Source organism: Haliotis asinina, chromosome 12 (assembly GCF_037392515.1).
Source record: "Haliotis asinina isolate JCU_RB_2024 chromosome 12, JCU_Hal_asi_v2, whole genome shotgun sequence".
Taxonomy (NCBI): Eukaryota; Metazoa; Mollusca; class Gastropoda; order Lepetellida; family Haliotidae; genus Haliotis; species Haliotis asinina.
Genome location: NC_090291.1, coordinates 5185166 through 5209180, shown reverse-complemented (window position 1 = coordinate 5209180; position 24015 = coordinate 5185166). Strand labels below are relative to the sequence as shown.

At 40.2% G+C, this 24015-nt stretch overlaps 2 protein-coding genes across 2 annotated transcripts in view; one reads left to right on the top strand and one right to left on the bottom strand.

The window, feature by feature from the left end:
- Positions 1-6587: 6587 nt before the first annotated feature.
- The window catches only part of LOC137258992 (tyrosine aminotransferase-like), a 37987-nt gene continuing 20559 nt past the window's right edge, over positions 6588-24015 (bottom strand). The window contains exons 3-12 of the mRNA XM_067796694.1: positions 23728-23832; positions 15653-15720; positions 12825-12983; positions 11691-11882; positions 10615-10697; positions 9813-9879; positions 9214-9342; positions 8497-8580; positions 8160-8258; positions 6588-7759 (exon numbers count right to left, since the gene is read on the bottom strand). Coding sequence (XP_067652795.1) covers positions 7619-7759; positions 8160-8258; positions 8497-8580; positions 9214-9342; positions 9813-9879; positions 10615-10697; positions 11691-11882; positions 12825-12983; positions 15653-15720; positions 23728-23832 — 1127 coding nt within the window. The 3' untranslated portion in view covers positions 6588-7618. The remainder of the gene's footprint in view (positions 7760-8159; positions 8259-8496; positions 8581-9213; positions 9343-9812; positions 9880-10614; positions 10698-11690; positions 11883-12824; positions 12984-15652; positions 15721-23727; positions 23833-24015) is intronic.
- On the top strand, positions 19608-22999 carry LOC137258448 (uncharacterized). Its single transcript, XM_067796131.1, has 4 exons — positions 19608-19687; positions 21689-21906; positions 22147-22276; positions 22539-22999. Exons 1-4 carry the CDS (start codon positions 19610-19612, stop codon positions 22977-22979), a joined length of 867 nt encoding a protein of 288 aa, XP_067652232.1. The 5' UTR covers positions 19608-19609; the 3' UTR covers positions 22980-22999.

The window sequence follows — 24015 nt, the reverse complement described above, 5'->3', positions numbered from 1 at the left end:
AAAGCTGGATCTTCGATGAAAAAGAGCGAAAGCTTTAACCACATGGCTACCTCACTGCCCCCTACATGCGTTGTTGTAGATGGATAGCATCTGTATGTTCCTTTTTTTCTGGAGGTGACGACAGCATGGCCCCGTTATTGGCTGAATGGGCAGAATCAGAGGTTGTTGTTTTTATTGCTGGAGTTGTCTCAATTGAATATTTTCATAGTTGAATTGCACGACACAAAATACATCTAGAAACAGCATTCACTTCACTTCTGCTGTCAAATACAAAATGTTAACCAAGGAGGTTGTATCCAACACCAGGGGAGATAACTCTTGGTGTAATAATTTTCATTCTTAAGCCTACAAGAGTTGCCTCCCATACTGAGTACCTTTCTTAATGTTGCAACAACCTATTTTAATGTAATATTATCAGCATTATGAAATATAAGTTTTCGCAATGATTTCTGGGACAACTATATATGTATGTCATCTGTAAGTTCCAAAGGGACATCTTGATTCTGGAAATGATGGCAACATGATCCCATTATCAGATGAGAGGTCTGAACCAGAGGTTGTCACAACTTAGTGTTGTCATTTCATGTTTGAATTACAAATGATACATAACAATTCATGCTAAAATAAGTTTATTAAAAATAAATCACACAACAACAAATGGTTGTCTGTCTGCACAAACACAGACAGACAGTCATTATGAATTCATATATTTGTGCTACTGTCGCTGATATACAGCAAACAAATGAAGTTTGTCAAAATAGTTAACAATACTGAAATGAGCACTTCTGTGGAATAGCTGCCATAAGATCCTAGTGGGTCCCTGCTAGACATCCCTGATATAGAGCACCCTGGATAGAGTGAGTGAGTGAGTTTAGTACCTAATGGAACAATATTTAAATTATATCTGTTGAGATAGTTTAAAAGATGGCAAAGAGACCTGCTCTGCATCTGTCAAAAACATAACTCTTTGAGACACGCTGGGCTTGTTTCTGCCATTGAAACAGTATGACATGCCTTCGCATTTTAATCCTCCTAATACTGTTTAATGCCACACTATTCCAGCTGTGTGGCTGCAGTCTGTAAACAAACAATTAACTAAACAGCCCTGTTTTGAATTTTGTAAATTACTATTTTCATTTTCTCTTAACCACTGCTTCATGGAGAGAGAGAGTAAACAAGTGACTAAGTCATAAATTCCAAGGTAGAGACATTGTCACAATGAACATGTAAGCATTACAAGGTGTTAAGCATCAACCGCACAGCAATCAGATCTTATTTTGACAAACTTCACAAATACATAAAATATATATGTATATCTGTAGAAAATATAAGTCAAAACAGTCCATCCCAATGATAACACACTGATCTACACTACATAGCTACATATGTAACCAATAACAGCAAGAGTTTCCCAGAACCTCAATACATAAACAAAACAAAACAAAAAAAACATTTACACATGTCAAGTATTTTCAAAAAGCACAACGTATAATATAGGTTACATTGCACATGCACACACAAAACCAATTCTATTTAAACAGCAAAAATAATTGTACATGGGAGATTTCTTGGATATATCGTACATTAGTAGTTCAGTTAGCATTATCACATTTGCAAATTAATACTATTGTCAGCAAAAGCAGTCTTCTTGAATACAGTATGCTTCCAAACCATTTTGATTAATACACAGAAACTCAGTTGACTATGGTGGTAAGATTAAGGCACACATTCATTTGAACATATCACTGTTCAGTTGGCCACAGACTATATTGTAATATTCATGTATCTCTACAGGAACATCACCACCAAGATGCTGAACATGTGGAACCTCATCTACAAAAAAACTCACAAACTCAGAGATTGCCTTCAACCTTTGTCTTTACATTAAAATATTTTCTTCTTTCTATCAGAACACCAAGTCACGTCAGTGATTGTCATGAGCCTTTACTATTTAAATAATACTCTTTCCTTTCAACTTGTAAATTCAAGTCATGTTGTCAGAGATTGTCTTTCCTTACCATCACATTATATGTCAGTTCAACAGTCACAAGATCATAAGATCCATAATACAACACACACCGGGACCAGCTGATTCACTGCACATCAAGACATCTTGATCAACCTACACTATTTACTACTGTAGACATAACACTTAATACTGATAAATAACAAGTAATTTTAAAACGTGTCAACAGATATATATGTGTCATGTCACCGGTACATACACAGTAACCTTCTTTCTACATACTGAGACTCATCTTAAAAATAACAAGAAGGCAAAGTCATCAATATCTCCCACAGAGGCAAAATACTCTTCTTGAACACGTCTACCAGCCATGATCATGTCAGATGTTTGGTTGTGTACATAGCAAAGTGGAAGGAGTACATTGAAATGTTTTAAGTTCTGTTCCAGAAAGGAGCACTGCCACCAAATTCAGTTAAAGTAAAAATTGTTGCCATGGAGACACAAAAAATATTTTATTCAGAATTCAAAAAACACCAAAAGGCACCAGTACACCACCAGACCTATCCATGTGTCAAGGTTGGTGAAGAAATAGTGAATGGTTTCACAGTTCTGCACTGCCACCAAAATCGGGCAAAGGAGTTCCCATGGATAACATCATATTTTCAGAATTCCAAAAACATTAAAGGCATCTGTACACTACAAGACCTATGTACGTGAAAAGAAATGTGGCGAAAAAATGGTGTTTTATCAAAGTTCTGCTCCATAAAAAGAGTATAGCTATCAATTTCAGTCAAAGTCAAACATGTTGCCATGGAAATGTAAACAATTATTGAATTCAGAAGTCCAAAACTACCAAAAGGCACCAGTACACCACCAGACCTATATTTATTTACATTTTGTACCACAATTTTACAGTAAAAGATTTGGATTGTCCTTCCAACTGCAATGTGCCCATCAGTGAGCTCAGCAGATGTTCATATTTACATTGACTGTATTCATCTGCTTAGGTCTTTCCTCTGGTTGAGACGTTTTTCACACTGACTTTTGAAAAGAAGGAATTCTACAACAATACAGGCATACAATGTTACCCTGTATAAGCAATATGTAAACCAACAGAGCTCACCTCCACCATGATAAAGTGTCATTACCACTATCACACGGAGAACATCATGTACAATAATGAGTACAATAAAGTAAATATGTAAAATGTGCTAAATCCACACCCTAAAACATAACATAAATACCTCGGTTTATAGATCACTGATTTATGAATGCTGGAGTGTCTACATCCTTACGCCTATCGACTGATCACACTGTACAGGCTTGAGGCAGGTGCCAGCACTAGCATGATGCTAGGATTCAAAGTCATTGTTACCACATCCTGTCACAGCAAAGGGAGACAATACATGGCATTTTAGACAATTAGGCCACCTGTAATACTGTGTCTCCATGCAAAACAAAACATTGCTCAGCTGTACACAATATCTACAAAACAACAAATAAAATGACATCATAACTGTACAAGAAGTTAATCTGATCACTGATTAGAGTTAAATTGGATTGTCGCTTTGGTTAAAATATGAACATTCATTTATCATCACGTTCTGAGACCATTCATTCAAAATCACATTGTATGCTTCAGAACTAAAATTAGAATATTTGTAATGGCTGCAGAATCTATCACAATATCATTGGAGCATCACGTTTTAACAAAATAACTGGAACTGTCTAAATAGTTCTGATATGTTGAGTTGGAATGCATTTCTATCTAATATATCATCATCATCATCATCATCATCATCAATAGTTTACTGCAGTTTACTTAAAAAGCTAGTCAAACACCTTCAGTTAACATGCTTTGAAGGACTGTCACAGGAAGCTTTGAAATGGATGAACAATATCACAGGATAATCAACAATTACTCAAATATTTTGTTGGGTATTACACATAAACGTATAAAAAAAAGCTCAGTAAATGCAGAAAAATTGTTACTGATATCAAAAGTCACTTTACAAAAAGATTCATCTGGGTTTGTCCAGCTTAATTCAAGTGTCTTGGCATAAACATGACAACGCTCTCTTGTGCTGTTCAGCATCAACAGGATAGTCTTGCCAGCTAAACAGAGCATGGAAAATTAGGGCTGGGATGCGTCCAAATTTTCTACCTGGGTACCCATCCTTTATGGATAACAACTTTTTTCTTACATATGATGCGACGTTTCGGTATGGATCCTTTCACCATTGTAATACTGTTGTCTTTCCTGACAACGGTATAAGGATCCATACTGAAACCATGATTAATATTTAAAAGAAGTGACTGTAATTATGCCTAAATCTTCAAACACAATACAATAAAATAGCATACTAGTATTACATTGTTTAATCGAACTGCTACATCACCATTACGGGTCTGTCTACTGAGATGGGTACACAGGTACAACTTACACACCCGGTATCTGGGTTTCTCATACCAGCCGCAAAGAAAATATACTAAAATCTTAGTTTATACATTATGCATTATGCTACAGCTCAGATATTATGAAAAATCTGATAGCTCACACATTACTCATTGTACTTCAAATATCAGATTTTACAAACTCGAGACATTACATACAACCTCAAAAGGATTAGACATTGGGAAAAACCTTACAGATGTTAAGAGTAACCTTACCATGTTAAGATATCACGTAAAACATGATGCTGCTAATTATTACCCTGTAGTTTCCTACAGTGTCTGAGAAAAGATATATATCCCAAAAGAATCATATATCCAAAAAAAATCATATATCCCAATCACTTACAAGCAATAATTCAGAGAAAGAATCAAAGTCTAACAATGCACCAATAGTATAACAGACATATAGTGATGACAACAAGTTTTGATGCATAAAAGCACAGAATTATTACAAAGTTACATTTCAAAACTTTCATCTCTACAAGCAAAACGATGATATATAGTACAACAAAATCCCAAACATTGTTCCAGACAACGGAACTGTTCCCAGCAGAATATTACCAACACCTGATCTAATACTGACACCAATGGTTAATGGGAACTCATTTAATAAGATCACGGTTACCTTGAATCAAAAGGATTCATTAGTGTATTACCTTGAATCATTAATTACTACAAATCAGAACATGCAAGACATCTGAAACAACAACAGTGTTGATTTTTCCTACACCAGTTAATAATATACAAAAATCTTGAAATGAATTCAGCAAAATTGATAAGATTAATTTGGATTATAATTTCCTGACAATAGCAGGTTAATCTCATCCTCATGAGGACAACTGCTTCTTTTCTAAGAAGTATTTCTCCTTAATGGTAAAATGTTTATATCAGACAGTCACGAGAAATATAACACTCCATGGCTGACTTGCGACTGTAACACAGTTTGACTAAACAGCTAATCGCTTGACAAAACTGCTGATTGTTTGACTAAACTGCTGATTGTCTCAAAACAATTGTTTGGTGTATCTTGCGGACAGAGATAAAGTCTGACCAATTATTACAGGTTCAAATAATACTCCACTGTACGTTAAAATATTGCATTTTAAAATAAAACAAAACATTTGTGCAAGAATTCTGATTAGACACAATCAAACTTAACGATTCAATAAAATATCAATAGATTAGACCAACTTTGTTTCTTGTTTTATGGATCCACCAGTCATATTTGTTCAAGAATATAAGTAAGAAAAAGAATAAAATTAAAACTTCCTTGCTCAAAAATAAAATCCTAAAGTTAAGATTTCCGTGAGTGAGACTTCACCGAAGCAAGACAGTTTGTTGAACACTGAAACAATGATGTCTGTTCTCAGAGACTGTAAACTGAATTATCTAACAATATTTGTGTTAGAAGTCAGCGAGCACGAACTTCATGAACAATACATTGGATAAACACAGGTTTTTGCTTTGACTGCTGATTTTTTGGTCCATCCTGCATTTAGGTTTTCTTTGGACAAAAATGTGTAAAACGAGAAATAAAATTGGTCTGGTCCTACTAACAAAACACAACAACTCAAATGCACAGGTCTAAAACTATGCAATTTGAAAACAATCATATTGGTGTCACACTGAGAATTCAACCTCACTTTGTGCCAGGCAAGAAAATCCAGTTTGTTGTGCGTATAAATTTGCATAATGTATTTCATACTATAAATACAAAACAATACTGATCAACAAAATCTTGAAGTATCGAGCAATTCACTGAAATGCTACAGAGGACTCTTTGAGTTTGTTTGCAGCTGTATCAAGTAGTATTCAAGCTAACTAATAGTGCTGGAAAAAATATAATCCAGACCAGACAATCCAGTTATTTCAGCTAAGGAATTGAGATATGATGAAATGCATCAGCCATGTAGATGAATACCAAATTCACAAAGAAAAATGTTTTGTTTCATATTTCTCACTACATACACTGTCTGAAGCTGCATCATTAAGGCTGATGCACCGTCCATAAATGCATTCTTTGGACGGTTGCATCATTAAGGTTCCTGCATTATCAGTTAATATCACACAATGATAGATACTTATGTATATAAAATATCAACGGCACTTGAATACAGGCAAAGTAAACAAACTGGAATATAAAAAATATATTTCATGCACAAAATAATTTTTTGTCAATAATGTATATGTTTTACAGATCTGTTGCAGCTAAACTTTCTGACATGGTGATACTTTTATAAATTCCAGTATTACCAATACACTGCTATTTAGAATTATAAAAAAATAAAAGAGCACATCTGAATCGGTCTGTTGATGTACATGCCCACAGGGATAAATTCAATTCTTCATAAAAAAAACAACTTCTGTGAAAAAACGACTGCTTGGAAATGTTTCCATTTTCTAAAAAAATATGCATCTGTTTTGTTTTCATATATATTTTTTTCCCAAATAAATGCATTTCTTTACAGAACAAGGGATGACACTGCTTACATTGTTTGCAAAATACAGCACATTTTCCATGACATGCTGAAGAAAGAATGTTAACATAAATTTTACTGATTCATAAGAGGTCCAGTAAATAGAGTGTCATCAGCAAAAACCCTGCTCCCCTGTGCAGTTCCCAGACACAGGGATTCCACACGTAAAATGTCCTGTATTTGCAGAAGCTAATACCCCAACCACTCACTATCTACAACCTTGTTTACAAGCCTCCCCACTATTTTCTATTGTCTGGATGGTTTCTGGCTTGATGATTGGTCAAGTAGCACTTCATCAATGCTCAAACACGGCCCGTTCCTTTAACTTACGTCTGTACCAACACAGCCAAATTCACACTTAATGGCTGTATATTCTATGGTCAAACATAGCTCAAGGTACGATCAAACACAAACATAGTTAAATCTATCATCATGCTTAATTCAGGGATGAGAATGTGAAATAGTGATCGGGGAGTCATTCTCCTTGGATTTAGATGATTCACAATTCCCCCGCATCAAATTCACAGAAAATTCATATCCCTGTAAATAATGCTTCAACAGTGATCAAGCTGATCCATGCTTGAACATTGCTGATCTATGGTTGAACACTGCTGATCCATGCTTGAATAGTTCAGATCCATGCTTGAATAGTTGTTATCCATGTTTGAACAGTGCTGATCTACACTTGAACAATGCTGATATACACTTGAAAGGCACATGATCAATGCTGGTGTCCATTGACACCATTGGAGACAGCGGTGTAGTGGTTGCTGCAGAACTCTTGGATCCGGTCACAAGCCTCAGTCACCTTCTCCGTCGGAACGGTCAACACAATGCGGAAGAAGTTTGCATATTGGAAACACTGTGAGGATAAAGGATACAGAACTTCATGCTTCTTTTAAAAACCAAACAACCATTACGTTAACATACTATATTCAGGTCTACATACTGTGCTATGTTTCTTTGAAGAACAAAGGGTTTGACTGAGAACTGAAAATTATTATTTTTCATCGTAATCCCTTTCAACTCTTCATTACAGGGTGGTGGTAGCCAAGTGGTTCAAGTGTCTGCTCATCATGCTGAGGACTTGGGTTTGATTCCTACATGCGTTCCACGTGTGAAGCCCTTTTCTGGTGTCACCAGAAACAGTAGAGTTAAACAGTTCTTATTTACTCCCTCGCTTTCTAAAGGATATCAAAATTATTTTTAGGTGTCATTTTAGATGAACGTAAAGACAGCAATGACCTTAGTATGCCACTTACGGTAGAGGGCAAACAGAACACGCTCTGCTCCGTCACCAGTCTCTGTGTAAAGTCGATGTCCGTCTTGAACTCAGGGAACACATCCTTGTCGTACCCGACCTGTTACAAAGGCAGTACATCATTACTACTCCACATTAACTAGCTGCCAGGTTAAACAAATACTGACCTTCTTGCAGCAGTCTGCCAAAAACTGAAGGTTTGCTTAAAACAAAAACAGCCGACAGCTACTGACATTAAAGAGGGTAGTATCTATGGCAACATTTACAAGGATGTATTCTGTACTGTAACTGTATGTCATGAAGGCAGGACTTTCTGCAGTGAGTTGTTGATACATTACCATCATATACATGGCGCCCTGCGGCATGACTGGAACCAGACCGGGGATGGCAGACAGACGCTCATAGAACAGATCGGCATTCCTCTGTACAGACATAGAGTGAGTGAGTGAGTGGGTGAGTGAGTGGGTGGGTGGATGGGTGGGTGAGTGAGTGAGTGAGTGAGTGAGTGTGTGTGTGAGTGAGTGGGTGGGTTAGTTGGTGGGTGAGTGAGGAGTGGAGGAGTGGATGGGTGGCAGAGTGAGTGGGTGGGTGGGTGGGTGGGTGAGTGAGTGAGTGAGCGAGTGAATGAGCAAGTAAGTGTATGTGCCTGTTTATGTGTGTGCGTGTGAGAGAGAGAGAGAAGAGGTGTGTTTGCCTCTCTATTTGTGCATGTGTGAGTAAGTGTGCATGTGTGGGTGTGACCTGTCTGGGTTGTCTGTGATCGTAAACTCTCATGATAACAACCACAAACTGGAGGTATTTCCTTGATTGTTCAATGATGGCAACATTTCTGGGTAAAAACAGGATTCAAACCTTGCTATACTTCATTCAAGGAGGACTAGTGTCATATTATCAATTTATATGAATATATATTTATACAGTTCTTATAAGTTATAAGGGAGCTACTATTTGAATGTGAATAAAAAGATGTGTGTAAAAATCCAAAGAAATGTCACAGAAAACACATATACATTTTATTCTTTACCAATCTTTTTTTTCAACCACTACAATCTTACCTTAATGTAGTTGAGAGTTTCCAGATAAAATGAAGCAGGTGTCTTTTCCAGTATATCTGGGACAGCTGCTTGGATGAGAGAGTTTGGTCCAAGGATCCTTTGAGAGAGTCGAACCAAACCAGACCTCACCTTCCACAAGAAACACCATCAGCATCAACCCAAACTTCATCTACCACACGAAACAACATGGTTCCCTGTCTATGAGCTACGTCTAACTACCATCACAAGCAGTGGAAGGGAGGTAACTCTGTACTGACACACTATATCAACAGACCCAACAGACCAGAGAAGTACTGGTGTTGAGATAACTGTTAAATAAGTTTTCCTTATTCGTTGTTTAATGCCACACTCTGGAATATTCCAGCTGTATGGCAGCTGTACGTACATAATTAAGTCTAGAGGAGACAATCCAGAGACCAACAGCATCATCATCAATCTACACAATTGGGATACAATGTCAAGTCAGCGTGACTGAACCCCTGATACCGATACCCATCGCTTATAACGAACATGGGTTGATCCAAACCTAACCTGGGCCTTCTGCTATAGAATGAAATAAAACATTATAAAAACATCAGTCAGATCTGGCATCAACTTACTTCAGTTAGAGCATCATGTCTGTCATTGATGACAATCCATCCCAGTCTCCAGCCAGGCACCAGATACCTGTAAGTATAAAGTCACTGAACACTGGTCCCCAAACCCTGAACTTAGGTCAACCTACCCGACATCTCCCTGTACTTTGATGGAAGAGACAGTGCTGCATGCGGGATGGAAGCTTCAGGAATCCCAGGTGGCTCACACATGAAAATGTTTACAGATGTTACGTCTTACCAACTTGTCTGGGTGCTTTAGGTTATCCAACATAAACTGGGGCAAGGGGAACAACTCTGACCAAATCTTACTGTTGTCCATGACAACACAGCCTTATGTTTTTATTATTAATATTACTGGATATTTTTATACAGAGCACATATCCATGCACTAGTGTATACTCATGGCTCTGATATTTTTCCCCTCAATCATTGGATGTCAATCTCAATGGCACAGCTTATCATCAATCTCAACTCTCCACAATGCGCACTGAGTTAATTTGACTTTCCAATCCTTACGAGGTACCCATTCACAGCTGAGTGGACTGGGACACATAGTGGCAATACTTTTACTGCACCCGCATTTAGCTGTTTGCACGTGTTCATGGCCACCATCTGATCATCTACCAACAGATGTTTGTGTTCTCTTAAGAGCGTGGTTGTGCACGGTACACCAGGGGCAGTGACAACACTGAAAGAGTCTGCACACAAAGTTGACTCCAAGGTTTTTTACACCTGGTCACACGTGGGCTTGATCTTGGCAACAAGTTTCCAATAAGTGAAGCAGCAGTGCACTGACGGACCTCACCTCTTTGTCAATCCTCCACAGGAGAGGACAGGGACGTCCTTTGTGAGGGAGGCGATGGGGTGATACTTCAAGCCTGGGAACACCTGTCAACACAGAAATTATTTGAACACAGTCCTGTCTAATCCTTGGTTTCAGGTTTAAAAACCATGAAGCTCTTAATGAATAAGTATACATTATTTATTTAGGACACAGTTAATTATTTCAGAGCTAATTCTTGCTCCATCAGGTTTCCAGTTCGCATGTGGAAAATTCTTGGTCCATCGGGAAATGAAAATAGCTACAGATAACAAATATTTTGGACATTTCAAATAATTATTTTGTTGCTGTTGTTTAAATATTATCAGAATATGTACCTGTGAGAACAATGTCACCTTTACAGTCGAGATTCACTTGTTTTGTAACCTTATCTTATCAGTCTTATTGACATTGGTTTAACAATGAACCAGTTTCCAGATATTTTGATTATGTTTAGGTAATATCCATACTTTAATATCTTGAAGAAGTTTTAGTTCTGAAATCATATCAAAATTACTATTTGTCCCACGGGTACTGTTTCTACTAATGCATTTTTGGCAGACAGACAGGTTCATGACTTTTGACCTCTTTGATATCTTTGTCCAACATGCAGTAATTACATATTGGGAAGACATATTAACTGTGAAATTGTCACAGTGATGTGCCATTAGTTACATTAGGCTCCTTTGCTGCCATAAGGTGACTATAGTCCTGACAGCGGCTGGAGAGAAATATGACTTACAAGAGTATTTATGTCTACCAAGGTTCCAGTTCAAAATTTAAGCAAATTTTAGGAGAATATTTGATGATGCACAAATATTTCTGCAAAACTAGACATGGGTCATTTTAGCATCTTAAAGGTGTTGCAATGCATGAACAGGCAAAAACCAGACTCTGAGATGAAATCTATTTGAGCATCTGCAAATTCTCTGTCCTAAACAATACATGTCAGTGAATGAGATTGTGTGTATTTAGCATTTCAGAAAACTTTCTTTACAATTATCCTGAAACATTATACAACACAAAGAAATTTGAGTTTGAATTTTCAGACATTTACTCACAAAATGCTCATATATTTCATCCGCAATGATTGGCAGCTTGTACTTGTCAGCTACAGCCAGGATGTCCTCCAGGTGGCGCTGACTGTATACAGAGCCACAGGGGTTGGAGGGGTTGGTGACGATGATAGCGGCAGTGTTGACGTCAATCAGCTGCTCCATGTGGTCCAAGTCAGCCTCCCAGGACTTCTCCGGCTGTGAAGATACAGAAACCTCTCAGATAATTATCATGTCATGCCCATGCTTAGACCCTTCTCAACGTTGGAAATAAAAAACGTCCCAGGATCAGAGACAGAACATCTCAGGATTAATTCAGAACATCCTGGTATCAGAGACAGAACATCTCAGGACCAGAGATAGAACATCTGATGATTAGACAAACCATCATAGAATTTCAGAACATCCTGGGATCAGAGTTAAAGCATCACAGGATCAGATAAAGGCCGTCCCAGGATCAGACACAGATAATCCCTGGATAAGAGAAAAGAACATTCTTGCATCTGAGACAGGACAGCCCAGGAAAAGATAAAGACCATCCCAGGATCAGAGAAAGCCAAGACAGAACATCCCAGGTTGAGAAGGACCATTTCAGGATCGGACACAGAATATCCTTAGATCAGAGGAAGACCATCCCACAATCATAGACAAAACATTTAAGGATCAGAGACAGAACACACCAGGATCAGACAAAGAACATCCTTGGAGGAAGGCCATCCTTGGATCAGAGATAGACCACCCGTGGATGAGGAAGACCATCTCAAGATCAGAGAAAGAACATCGTAGGATGAGACACACAAGAAGAAGGATCAGAAGACAAAAACTTGATATGACAGCTTGTATTACCATGAGCTTGAGTAAGACAAATATCATAGATGTCTTTAAATCTTACATGGAGAGATTAACATCTTTATGTTTACCTTTGACGGATCTATTTGACAATTTGATAACATATGAATATGTATTTCAAAGTAATGCAGCTGTATCTGGGGGTTGTAATGTGCGTGCTTAAATCAGTTTTGGGCCTGTTTCGCAAGCCACACAACAAAGGGAAATAACTTAGGGGCATGATCAAGTTAACTCAGACAACTTATTAGGAAAGGCAGCAGTTTTTACATGTTGAGATACTGAAGTACTCACAATGAGGTCGTACATGTTGATGGTGATCCCAAGGGACTCGGCCAGCGTCTTGTAGATGGAAAATCCTGGCCTTGGGATGAGAATGTTCTGACCAGGGTTGGCCAAACATGTAATGCAAAGTTCAAGGGCACTGGAGCAGCCACTGCACAGAATAATATCCTGGAACAAAATTCAAATATAAACAACCTTGAACTGGTCCTGTGTCTCTTTGAAACCATTCATGTCATATACGACATAGTGCTCATACACTGTTCAATAAACCTTGGCCACCTGCAACTCTTCACCTGTAGGTGAGCCTTTTGGCTTCAGTCTCTCCAAAATGTTCTTTTGGCTTGGCTACAATCCACTGACATAAGACAATGTCAAAAGACACTTAAGATCGTTCAAGCAATATACAAATGTAACTGCTTTTTGAAATGGGGCTTTATCGATCTTAAGAAACTAGAAATTTAATTGCAAGTCACCTTAATGTGTACTGTTTTTTCCTAACTTATCATATTCGTAACTGCATTATTCACTCACTAGACAGGGATAGTTTTCATTCTTACAATGGCTTAAAAGAAACTCCTTACATTAGAGGCACTATTAAGTTAGCTTGCAGACCACTCTATACATTGGAGGCACTCCTAAGTTGGCTAGCAAGCCACTCCTTACATTGGAGGCGCTCCTAAGTTGGTTTACAGGCCTCTCCTTACATTGGAGGCACTCCTAAGTTCGTTTACAGACCACTAATTACACTGGAGGCACTTCTCAGTTGGTTTACAGGCCTCTCCTTACATTGGAGGCACTCCTAAGTTCGTTTACAGACCACTAATTACACTGGAGGCACTTCTCAGTTGGTTTACAGGCCTCTCCTTACATTGGAGGCACTCCTAAGTTCGTTTACAGACCACTAATTACGCTGGAGGCACTTCTCAGTTGGCTTGCAGGCCTCTCCTTTATTTGGAGGCACTCATAAGTTGGCTTGCAGGCCACACCTTTCATTGGAGGCACACTTAAGTTGGCTAGCAGGCCAGTCCTTACATTGGAGGCTCTCCTAGGTTGGTTTACAGCCACTCCTTACATTGGAGGCTCTCCTCAGTTGGTTTACAGGCCTCTCCTTTCATTGGGGACCCTCCTAACTTGGTTTACAGGCTGCTCCTTACATTGGAGGCACTTCTAAGTTGGTTTACAGGCCCTCCTTACATTGGGGACACTCCTAACTTGGTTTACAGGCTCCTCCTTACATTGGAGGCACTCCTAAGTTGGTTTACAGGCCACTCCTTTCATTGGGGACCCTCCTAACATGGTTTACAGGCCACTCCTTTCATTGGGGACCCTCCTAACTTGGTTTACAGCCACTCCTTACATTGGGGACGCTCCTAACTTGGTTTACAGGCTCCTCCTTACATTGGAGGCACTCCTAAGTTGGTTTACAGGTCACTCCTTTCATTGGAGGAACTTCTAAGTTGATTTACAGGCCAGTCCTTTCATTGGAGGAACTTCTAAGTTGGTTTACAGGCTGCTCCTTTCATTGGGGACCCTCCTAACTTGGTTTACAGGCACTCCTAAGTTGGTTTACAGGCCACTCCTTTTATTGGGGGCTCTCCTAACTTGGTTTACGGGCCTCTCCTTTCATTGGAGGCACTCCTAACTTGGTTTACAGGCCACTCCTTTCATTGGAGGAACTTCTAAGTTGATTTACAGGCCAGTCCTTTCATTGGAGGAACTTCTAAGTTGGTTTACAGGCTGCTCCTTTCACTGGAGGCTCTCTTAAGTTGGTTAACAGGCCACTACTTTCATTGGAGGCACTTCTAAGTTGATTTACAAACCACTCATTACATTGGAGGCTCCCCTAAGTTGATTTACAGACCACTCCTTACACTGGAGGCACTTCTAAGTTGGTTTACAGGCCTCTCCTTTCATTTGGGGCACTCTTAACTTGGTTTACAGGCCGCTCCTTACATTGGAGGTTATTCTAAGTTGGTTTACAGGCCACATTGTACATTAGAAGCACTCCTAAGTTGGTTTACAGACCGCTCCTTACATTGGAGGCTCTCCTAAGTTGGTTAACAGGCCAGTCCTTTCATTGGAGGCACTTCTAAGTTGATTTACAGACCACTCCTTACACTGGAGGCTCTCCTAAGTTGGTTAACAGGCCACTCCTTTCATTGGAGGCACTTCTAAGTTGGTTTACAGGCCACTCCTTATATTGGAGGCACACTTAAGTTGGTTAACAAGCCGCTCCTTATATTGGAGGCTCTCCTCAGTTGGTTTACATGCCACTCCTTACATTGGAAGCACTTCTAACTTGGTTTATAGGCCGCTCCTAACATTAGAAGCACCCCTAAGTTGGTTACATGCCACTCCTTACATTGGAAGCACTTCTAACTTGGTTTATAGGCCACTCCTTACATTAGAAGCACCCCTAAGTTGGTTACATGCCACTCCTTACATTGGCGGCACTCCTAAGGTACCACTAGCGACTGCTCATGGATCGTACTTTGCATATTGGCTGCTTGGTACTAGTAGGCTATATTACTGGCTGCTTTTCACACCAAAGGTGAGATACTGACTACTTTTCAATTAGTTCTGGCCAAAACACAATATGCTGAAAATATATTAAATTCTTAATAATAAATATATATCACGTTTCATTTTCTGTATAAATAAGTATATTAAAAACAGCATGGTTTCTGTTTGCACAATAGAAAATTGTAAACCCTGGACACATGATACATATTGCATCAAAATGTTTCCGTCAAAATAAATCCTATTCTTAACTCAGTTTCAGATTACAGTAACGGGAATATACATTCCAGTAGATGAATGAAAGTCATATCTCTCACCTGTGCTGTCACAGGGGATGATGAAGTAGAGATGTGTTTAGCTACAGCTTTCCTCGCCATCATGCAACCTGTAACACAATATGTCTAGTGTCATGACCATGTCAGGGATGAGGGCGGTGACAGGGGTGAGAGGTGTGGAGATGAGGGGTGACAAGGGTGAGAGGTGTAGGGATGAGAGGTGACGAGGTGAGAGATGTAGGCAGCATTTGTAATAATCACGGGCCCAGAGGCCCAGCGCTGGTTGTTACTGTACCGGCTGGCAATTTCAAATATTTGTGGGACCTTCTGGCCTTCAGTAAATTGTCTGCTAAGGTTTCTTTTTCAGTGGGAATTGTTCCCATATATTTTTGTTCATTAACATTTGGGAATCATCCATGATCCATCATCTTACGACAGTTTACAGTTTCACTTCCGGTTATATTAGCACTTCGCACACAGAACTGTCAACATGGTCAACACAGGTCTTCAACAAATAAATACTTGTCTGTGTGCCATGAGCTTTGCTAACTGATTTTGAAGAAGCAATGTAAAATTATGTACAGTTTAGTCTATTTTGTTTTCATTGGTTTGACTTCACAAAATGGGCCTACAGATTTCATTCAGGGTCTGTAGACTATAAAGCCTGCAGGCAACAGCGGTCCCTGATATCCAGCTGCCAAATTAAAGTCTTGCAAACACTGGGTGTAGGGATGGGAGGTGACAGGGATGAGAGGTGACAGGGATGAGAGGTGTAGGGATGAGAGGTGTAGGGATGAGAGGTGACAGGGATGAGAGGTGACAGGGATGAGAAGTGTAGGCATGAGAGGTGTAGGCATGAGAGGTGACAGGGATGAGGGTTGTAGGGATGAGAGGTGTAGGCATGAGAGGTGTAGGGATGAGAGGTGACAGGGATGAGAGGTGTAGGGATGAGAGGTGACAGGGATGAGAGGTGTAGGGATGAGAGGTGTAGGCATGAGAGGTGTAGGCATGAGAGGTGTAGGCATGAGAGGTGACAGGGATGAGGGTTGTAGGGATGAGAGGTGTAGGCATGAGAGGTGACAGGGATGAGGGTTGTAGGGATGAGAGGTGTAGGCATGAGAGGTGTAGGGATGAGAGGTGACAGGGATGAGAGGTGTAGGGATGAGAGGTGTAGGGATGAGAGGTGACAGGGATGAGAGGTGTAGGGATGAGAGGTGTAGGGATGAGAGGTGTAGGCATGAGAGGTGTAGGCATGAGAGGTGTAGGCATGAGAGGTGACAGGGATGAGGGTTGTAGGGATGAGAGGTGTAGGCATGAGAGGTGACAGGGATGAGATGTGTAGGGATGAGAGGTGTAGGGATGAGAGGTGTAGGGATGAGAGGTGACAGGGATGAGAGGTGTAGGGATGAGAGGTGTAGGGATGAGAGGTGTAGGCATGAGAGGTGTAGGCATGAGAGGTGTAGGCATGAGAGGTGACAGGGATGAGAGGTGTAGGGATGAGAGGTGTAGGGATGAGAGGTGTAGGGATAAGAGGTGTAGGGATGAGAGGTGACAGGGATGAGAGGTGACGGGATGAGAGGTGTAGGCATGAGAGGTGTAGGGATGAGAGGTGACAGGGATGAGAGGTGTAGGGATGAGAGGTGACAGGGATGAGAGGTGTAGGGATGAGAGGTGTAGGGATGAGAGGTGTAGGGATGAGAGGTGACAGGGATGAGAGGTGTAGGCATGAGAGGTGTAGGCATGAGAGGTGTAGGGATGAGAGGTGTAGGCATGAGAGGTGTAGGGATGAGAGGTGTAGGCATGAGAGGTGTAGGGATGAGAGGTGTAGGGATGAGAGGTGTATGGATGAGAGAGGTGACAGGGATGAGGGTTGTAGGAATGAGGGGTGACAAGGATGAGAAGTGTGGGGATAAGTGTTAACAGGGGATGAGAGGTGACAGGTGTGAGGGATTAGGGATGAGGTGTGACAGTGATGTCGTAGAGGAGAAAACACACAAATGGTTTTACATTCTCTACCAAAACTGAGGAAAAGTGTTTTCTCTAACATATATACCATCAATGATGGGTACTAATAATGTATATGATCATATAATGAAATTACCTAACAATAACTGAAGCATGCATAAAATCAATTTAATGACAGTTATTTAAACTATAAGTAGATAATTTAATATCACTCATTGATTGGGAAACCCATGCGCCATGCGCCAACGGCTCTAATTTAACAAAAATGTCCCGGTAATGAACAAACCTGCAGCGCCAGTGGCTTCATCTAAATTTGAGAAGGTGCTTTGTTCGTTTTTATTCGTGCATAACTAAACAAGGTGATATCTCACAAAAATTAAGCAAAGAATAAGAACGGAAGTCTCGTGTGAACTAGGTCGGAAGTAGCTCTGGTGATCTGACTGGTTCTAGACCTCGTGCTTAGCAATGCTTCTGGAAATAGGCCTCGATGAAACTAAAGACAACTTACCAGTTAGACTGGTTCCCCTGCCCTATTCCGCGCTGCGCTATCGCTGCACTACACTTTGTGTAGCCAGCTTGCTGAGCGTAGCATAGGCAGAGTACCAGTCTATGAAGAGTTGCGTCCCTTTAGTTTACACACGGCACTAATTTTAGAACGCAGTATGACAGCCGCTGGTGGTTTCTCTCGGATTCGTTCTATTAATTTGTGATCAGGTATGCAAATCTACTCTAAATATGCCCCCGAAACGAATAAGAAACCTTATTACTTCACAAAGAACATTAACTTCATTCATGAAATCAAATCATGATGCTGAAGCAAGCTGTTCGTCTGTACCACTGCCAGTCCAAAGTGAAAGCGCTACTGTTAACGATGTGCAGACAGACTGTGAAAGTTCGACCTCAGCTGACCGTAAATACCACAGCAAATGGGAAAAACACTGGCCCTGGCTAGATTTTCATGATGATAAAATGTTCTGTACAATATGTACACAGAATGGGAAAAAGAACATTTTTACAACTGGTTGCACTAATTTCAAGACATGCGGTCTGAAACGACATGCAGAATCAAAAGATCACGTGGAAGCTTCTGAAACTAAGAAAATGAGAAAGTCTTTTGACAAAGCTGTTACTAAAGTTTACAGTGCAGAAGATGAGGCAATCCTTAAGGCTTTCAGAGTTGTTTATTGGTTGGTGTCAGAAAATTTACCTCTGTCAAAATATGAAAGTTTGATGCAGTTGTTGCAGGGACTGGAGGTAAAAGTTGACATGTTGAAAGTTAGTGATCGGGTGAATTATGCAAGCTATTATTCAGCGACAGAAATATTGTCTGCGCTTTCGGACCAGATTGATGAAACTATCAATGACAAACTCACACGCTCACCTTACATCACAATATTAGCCGATGAATCTACAGACATTGCCAACAAAAAACGCATGACTTTGCATGCAAGATTTATCGACCCAATTACATCCAAACCTGAAACTGTGTATCTGAGTGACAGAGAATACGATGATGGTACAGGAGAAGGACTTGCAAAAGAGATCCTTGATGAGTGCAGAAATAGATGCATACCTACCTCCAAGTTGATAGGATTTGGATCAGACGGAGCAAGCGTCATGACTGGGAGTGATAAGGGAGTGAAGGGCAGACTTCTTGAAAGTAACCCACACATGATACATGTACATTGCATGGCACACCGGCTTGCTCTATGCACCAGCCAGGCTGCTGAAGGAATTCCTAGATTGAAGAAATATCAAAATTGGCTGACTCAACTTTTTTACTATCTTAAATCCTCTGCTACAAGAGAAAAGGAGTTGCATAAAGTCCAAGAAGTTCTTGATTATCCAGTTCTCAAGTACAAGGAAATTCACGCTGTCAGGTGGCTTTCTTGCTATGAAGCTGTAGAAGCAGTTTATCGTACTCTGGATCCACTGATCATATATTTTCACCAGAGAAATGCTGCTAAGGATCCAAAGGCAAAGGGTTTACTGAAGTTCATTGGCACTACCCAGTTCATATTTATCACCTATCTGATGATGGATGTTCTACCCCTTGTCAGCAAGTTGTGCCTACAGTTGCAGCGTCAAGACCTTGATGTTGCTATGGCCAAGGTTAGTATTTTTAGTTTTGTGTCAGAACTTAGACTGATATAGAATGATAGGATGATATAATAATTAATATGATAGGATGGTATCTGTATCGACGTTTCAAGAGTAGTCACCTCTCAGTCACTCCACTCAGTGCTCCTTGTACATCAGGGGTGATATATACATATGGAAATTAATTAAGCAACACCAAATTCAAAGACACATAAAAACTTAACAAAGTTTAACGAAGTAATTTTGATGATTGATTATTCAATTTTGATGTATTGACATACAGCATGAGCTTTTCATGGGTTGATATGACGCGCGTGAAGCTTGCACAGCGCACGTGCATTGCTTTAACCTCAACTTTCGAAAAATGCACTTTTTCCCTGGGGTGTTTACAAGCGCAGGTTGTCGATTGCATTCGGTTTTTCATTCATTTCAATGTCATGGCACGTAGGAAATTATCAGAGGCCACTCGTTGGCAAATAATCGGCATGAGGAATGCTGGTATGTCTCTAAGACAAATCGGGACTCAAATCGGACGACATCATTCCATAATTTCAAAACTTTTGAAAAAATACCGGGCCACTAATGAAGTTAAAGACCTGCCTAGACCAGGAAGACCCAGGAAGACCACAGTCCGGGAGGACAGAGCTTTACTGAGACTTGTACGGCGCAGGTCCTTCGACTCGAGCTCTCGGTTGAGACAGGAGTGGCTTCCAGGGAGACCCATCTCGAACAGGACTGTTCGGAATCGTCTGAAAGCTGCAGGATACCGGGCAAGGAGGCCAATCAAGCGACCCAGACTGTCTCCAGCCCATAAGGCAGCCCGACTGGCCTGGTGTAATGACCGTTTGCACTGGAACATTGCCTCTTGGAGGAAGGTCCATTTCTCAGATGAGAGCCGGTTCTTGCTGCACATGGTGGACGGTCGTACTCGGGTCTGGAGGCAGAGGAACACAGCAATGGCTCCACGGAACATCCAGGAGACTGTGGCCTTTGGGGGAGGTTCCGTTATGGTATGGGGGTGCATTTCCATGAACTGCAAGTTGGATATCATTACCATCCGTGGCAACCTTAACGGTGTTCGTTACCAACAGGAGGTTCTTGACAGGGCTGTGGTACCTCATTTTGAGAACCATCCTCTGGCAACGAGACCCATATTTATGGACGACAATGCTAGACCTCACAGGGCGCATGCTGTAAATGATTTTTTGCGGCAAAATGCAATTGACAGAATTCCATGGCCTGCCATGAGCCCTGACCTCAACCCCATTGAACATTTGTGGGACTTTATTGGCCGTCGTGTGAGGCAGAGAGACCCACCAGTCCATAATCTCAACGAATTGACGGCTGCCCTGCATGAGGAGTGGAACAGGATCCCCCAGAATCAGATCCGGAGACTCATCCAAGGAATGAGGAGGCGTCTGGAATCGGTGGTGCGTGCGCAGGGAGGACACACTAGATATTGATGAAAGTCGGTGTGCAGACTCTCAGATGACTGTTCTTTCTTTCCATGTGACATTTGTGTTAATACACCTGACAACAACGTCTCTAGATGAATAGTAAATTGTGTCCATTTTTTCATGAATTTAAGACAGTTTTAAGAATTTGGATTTCGTTGCAATAAAGCAAAGTCTTGATACTTTTTCCCTTTAAGTTGTTTGTCAGAGATCGTCTGTTGAATAAAAAAGTGTCAAACTATATCAACCCGGCATATTTTGATTGTCAGAACACTTCAAAGTTGCTCCAATAGAAAAAATTGGGGTGTTGCTTGATTAATTTCCAGGTGTATAGATGAAAAATTACTGGAAGTGACACTCACTCTTTTAAGATTCACTCGAGACAAAAATTCTAGTAAACTGCAGACTAGGTAAGTAATTAACTTTTCAAGGTCAAACTTCTCATCTGCGCTCAGTGCAGACATCTCTTTAGTTCACTCAGATCAACAAATGCTAATGTAATTATCCACTGCTTTTGTATTCTTGTGTTCCTTTTCACACAAATAATGTTTTATTTCAGGTGTCTATTGATGAGTGCCTTTTCAAGCTGCAGTCTTATGTTGAGGGTAAACAACTATTTCCAACACATCTAGAACATTATGAGGCTGATGTGAGAATGCAAGAAGATGGTCAATATGAATTCAAGGGTCATATCCTGACACCTCACTTACCAACTGTGAACTTCAACTCCATAAAGAGTGAGTTCATCAACAGGCTGATAGCAAACCTCCATAACAGGTAAGCAGCATTGCTAATTATCTGTCACCTCCTCATTGCACCTCTTGTAGTACTACACATGATCAGTGATGATTGATACGGCTGAAAGTTTGAAACCCTGTTTCACTCACAGAGTGAAATGCATATAATATTGTTACCAAGCTAAAACATGTTTTAACTAGAATAAGTAATTGACTCAAAAAGTCTAAAACATACACTTAGCTTTGAATCAATTATGACAAATACCATTGCTTGTTTCAGATTTCCCCAGAAGAGCATCATAGAAAATTTCTATGTGCTTGCTATGAGATCTATAAACTGGGAGAGTGCACCTGAAGAATATGGCAACAAGGAGATGAGTGTACTGCTGAGTCATTTTGGTGAAGAGCAGGTAAGTTCACATATTTGATGTAGATTAAAAGCATTGATCATTAATTATTCTTCATTTTCTTGATGTAAAACAGTAATGGGTAGTTTGAATCCTTTCTGCTTGCACACTAGTCATACTGTGTAATATTAGTATAGACTAGTTAAATAATTATACTAGACATTCATTAAAACATTCATGATTTTGAATTATTTACCATAGTCACAATTGTAATAATGATGAACAAGCATTAATGTCATTATTTAAAGTTTGCTTGTTTTTCCAGACACACAAAGGTAGTACTTCTGCAGCTCTTTTCAACAAAGCTCAGGTGATGAGAGAGTGGGCAGATGCCAAGATGACAGTGAGATCTCTCAAGTACCCAGTGGACAACATTAAAAATCTGTGGCAGCTTCTGACAACACACCACCAAGATGAGATACCCAATCTTATAAAGCTGGCACAGATTGCTTTATGCCTACCACTGCATACTGCAGACTGTGAGAGAACATTTTCACAGCAAAACCTCATTGTTACCAAACAGAGGAACAGGCTGCTGCCAGTAATGAGTGATAAGCTCTTGAGGGTGAAACTTCATGGTAAAGGACTTAAGCATGAAGTTTCAAGAGCCCTAGAACTGTGGCGTTCCAGAAAGAATAGGCTTCTTTCTTTAAAAAGAAAGAATCTTGGTGAACTTGGATCATCATCACTAACCAGAGACCACTGATCACTCACATTGGTCTCTTAGTGGCCAGCATCTTCGTAGACCATCTAAGTTCAGCTGTATTATAACAATGACTTTACCTCAGTTATGACACAAAATAAACACATCATGTGCAACTTATTTTTTATTGGCTCTAATTTTTTTCATATGGCCCATAAAATTTTTAAAGGTGGGGCCAAGGGCTCTATAGTTACAAAATGCTTCCCAATCACTGATCACTACCTTCATCAGCCCGGTGGTCGTGTGATAGAGCATCTGCCTACTGATCTGAGATTTGCGTTTCCGATCCCGTTTGGGAAAACAGTAGCATTGAAAGTTTAATCTTGAACGATATTTTTCAGTTGATTTCAATCACTCATGTATCACTTGAGTGTTGATGTTCATATAAAGTTAGGAAAAGTAAACACTGGGAAGCAGTCTTACTAACAAAAAGTAAAACCTGGGAAGAGGTCTTTCTAGCAAAAAGTAAAACCTGTCCCTCTAAAACAAAAACTTCAAAAGCGGATACTCTGGGAAAACAAGAGATGACCTAATATATAGTGAGAAGTACACTTTATATTTACATAGAGAGGTATTATCTGTACGTAAGGTATTATCTGAGTCAAAAGGTGATATTAGTCATGGACACACAGCACTGGTATCCAAATGGATAAATGTATGTTTTCTTAAATGGGATCTGACAAAATACAATAAAATGTCCGTGAGGAAGAATCTTTCTCTCAGTGCCTGAAAGAAACAAGTTTTGTCTTACCTACAGATGGACCATAACCATTTGACTTCCGTCCCCTCACAGCCTGAATCACAGCCTCCTCTGCCACCTCAGGGTTTGGGAGGTTGCCGAACACAGTTGGGTCTCCTGCAACATCACACACTAGGAGTTACACTGTGGTCTCCTGCAGCATGAGACACTAGAAGTTACACAGAGGTCTTCTGCAACATGTGACACTAGGAGACACACAGAGGTCCCCTGCATCATCAGTCACTAGAAGACACAAAGAGGTCCCCTGCAACATCAGACACTAAGTAGTCCAAGGGTCAC

What these genes read in the sequence shown, in the direction of transcription:
- LOC137258448 (XM_067796131.1), top strand. Translation starts at nt 19,610, where the DNA reads ATGATGGATGTTCTACCCCTTGTCAGCAAGTTGTGCCTACAGTTGCAG. An exon ending in TTGATGTTGCTATGGCCAAG is followed by an intron (nt 19,688 to 21,688) that starts GTTAGTATTTTT and finishes GTTTTATTTCAG; the next exon opens with GTGTCTATTGATGAGTGCCT. An exon ending in GTCATTTTGGTGAAGAGCAG is followed by an intron (nt 22,277 to 22,538) that starts GTAAGTTCACAT and finishes TTGTTTTTCCAG; the next exon opens with ACACACAAAGGTAGTACTTC.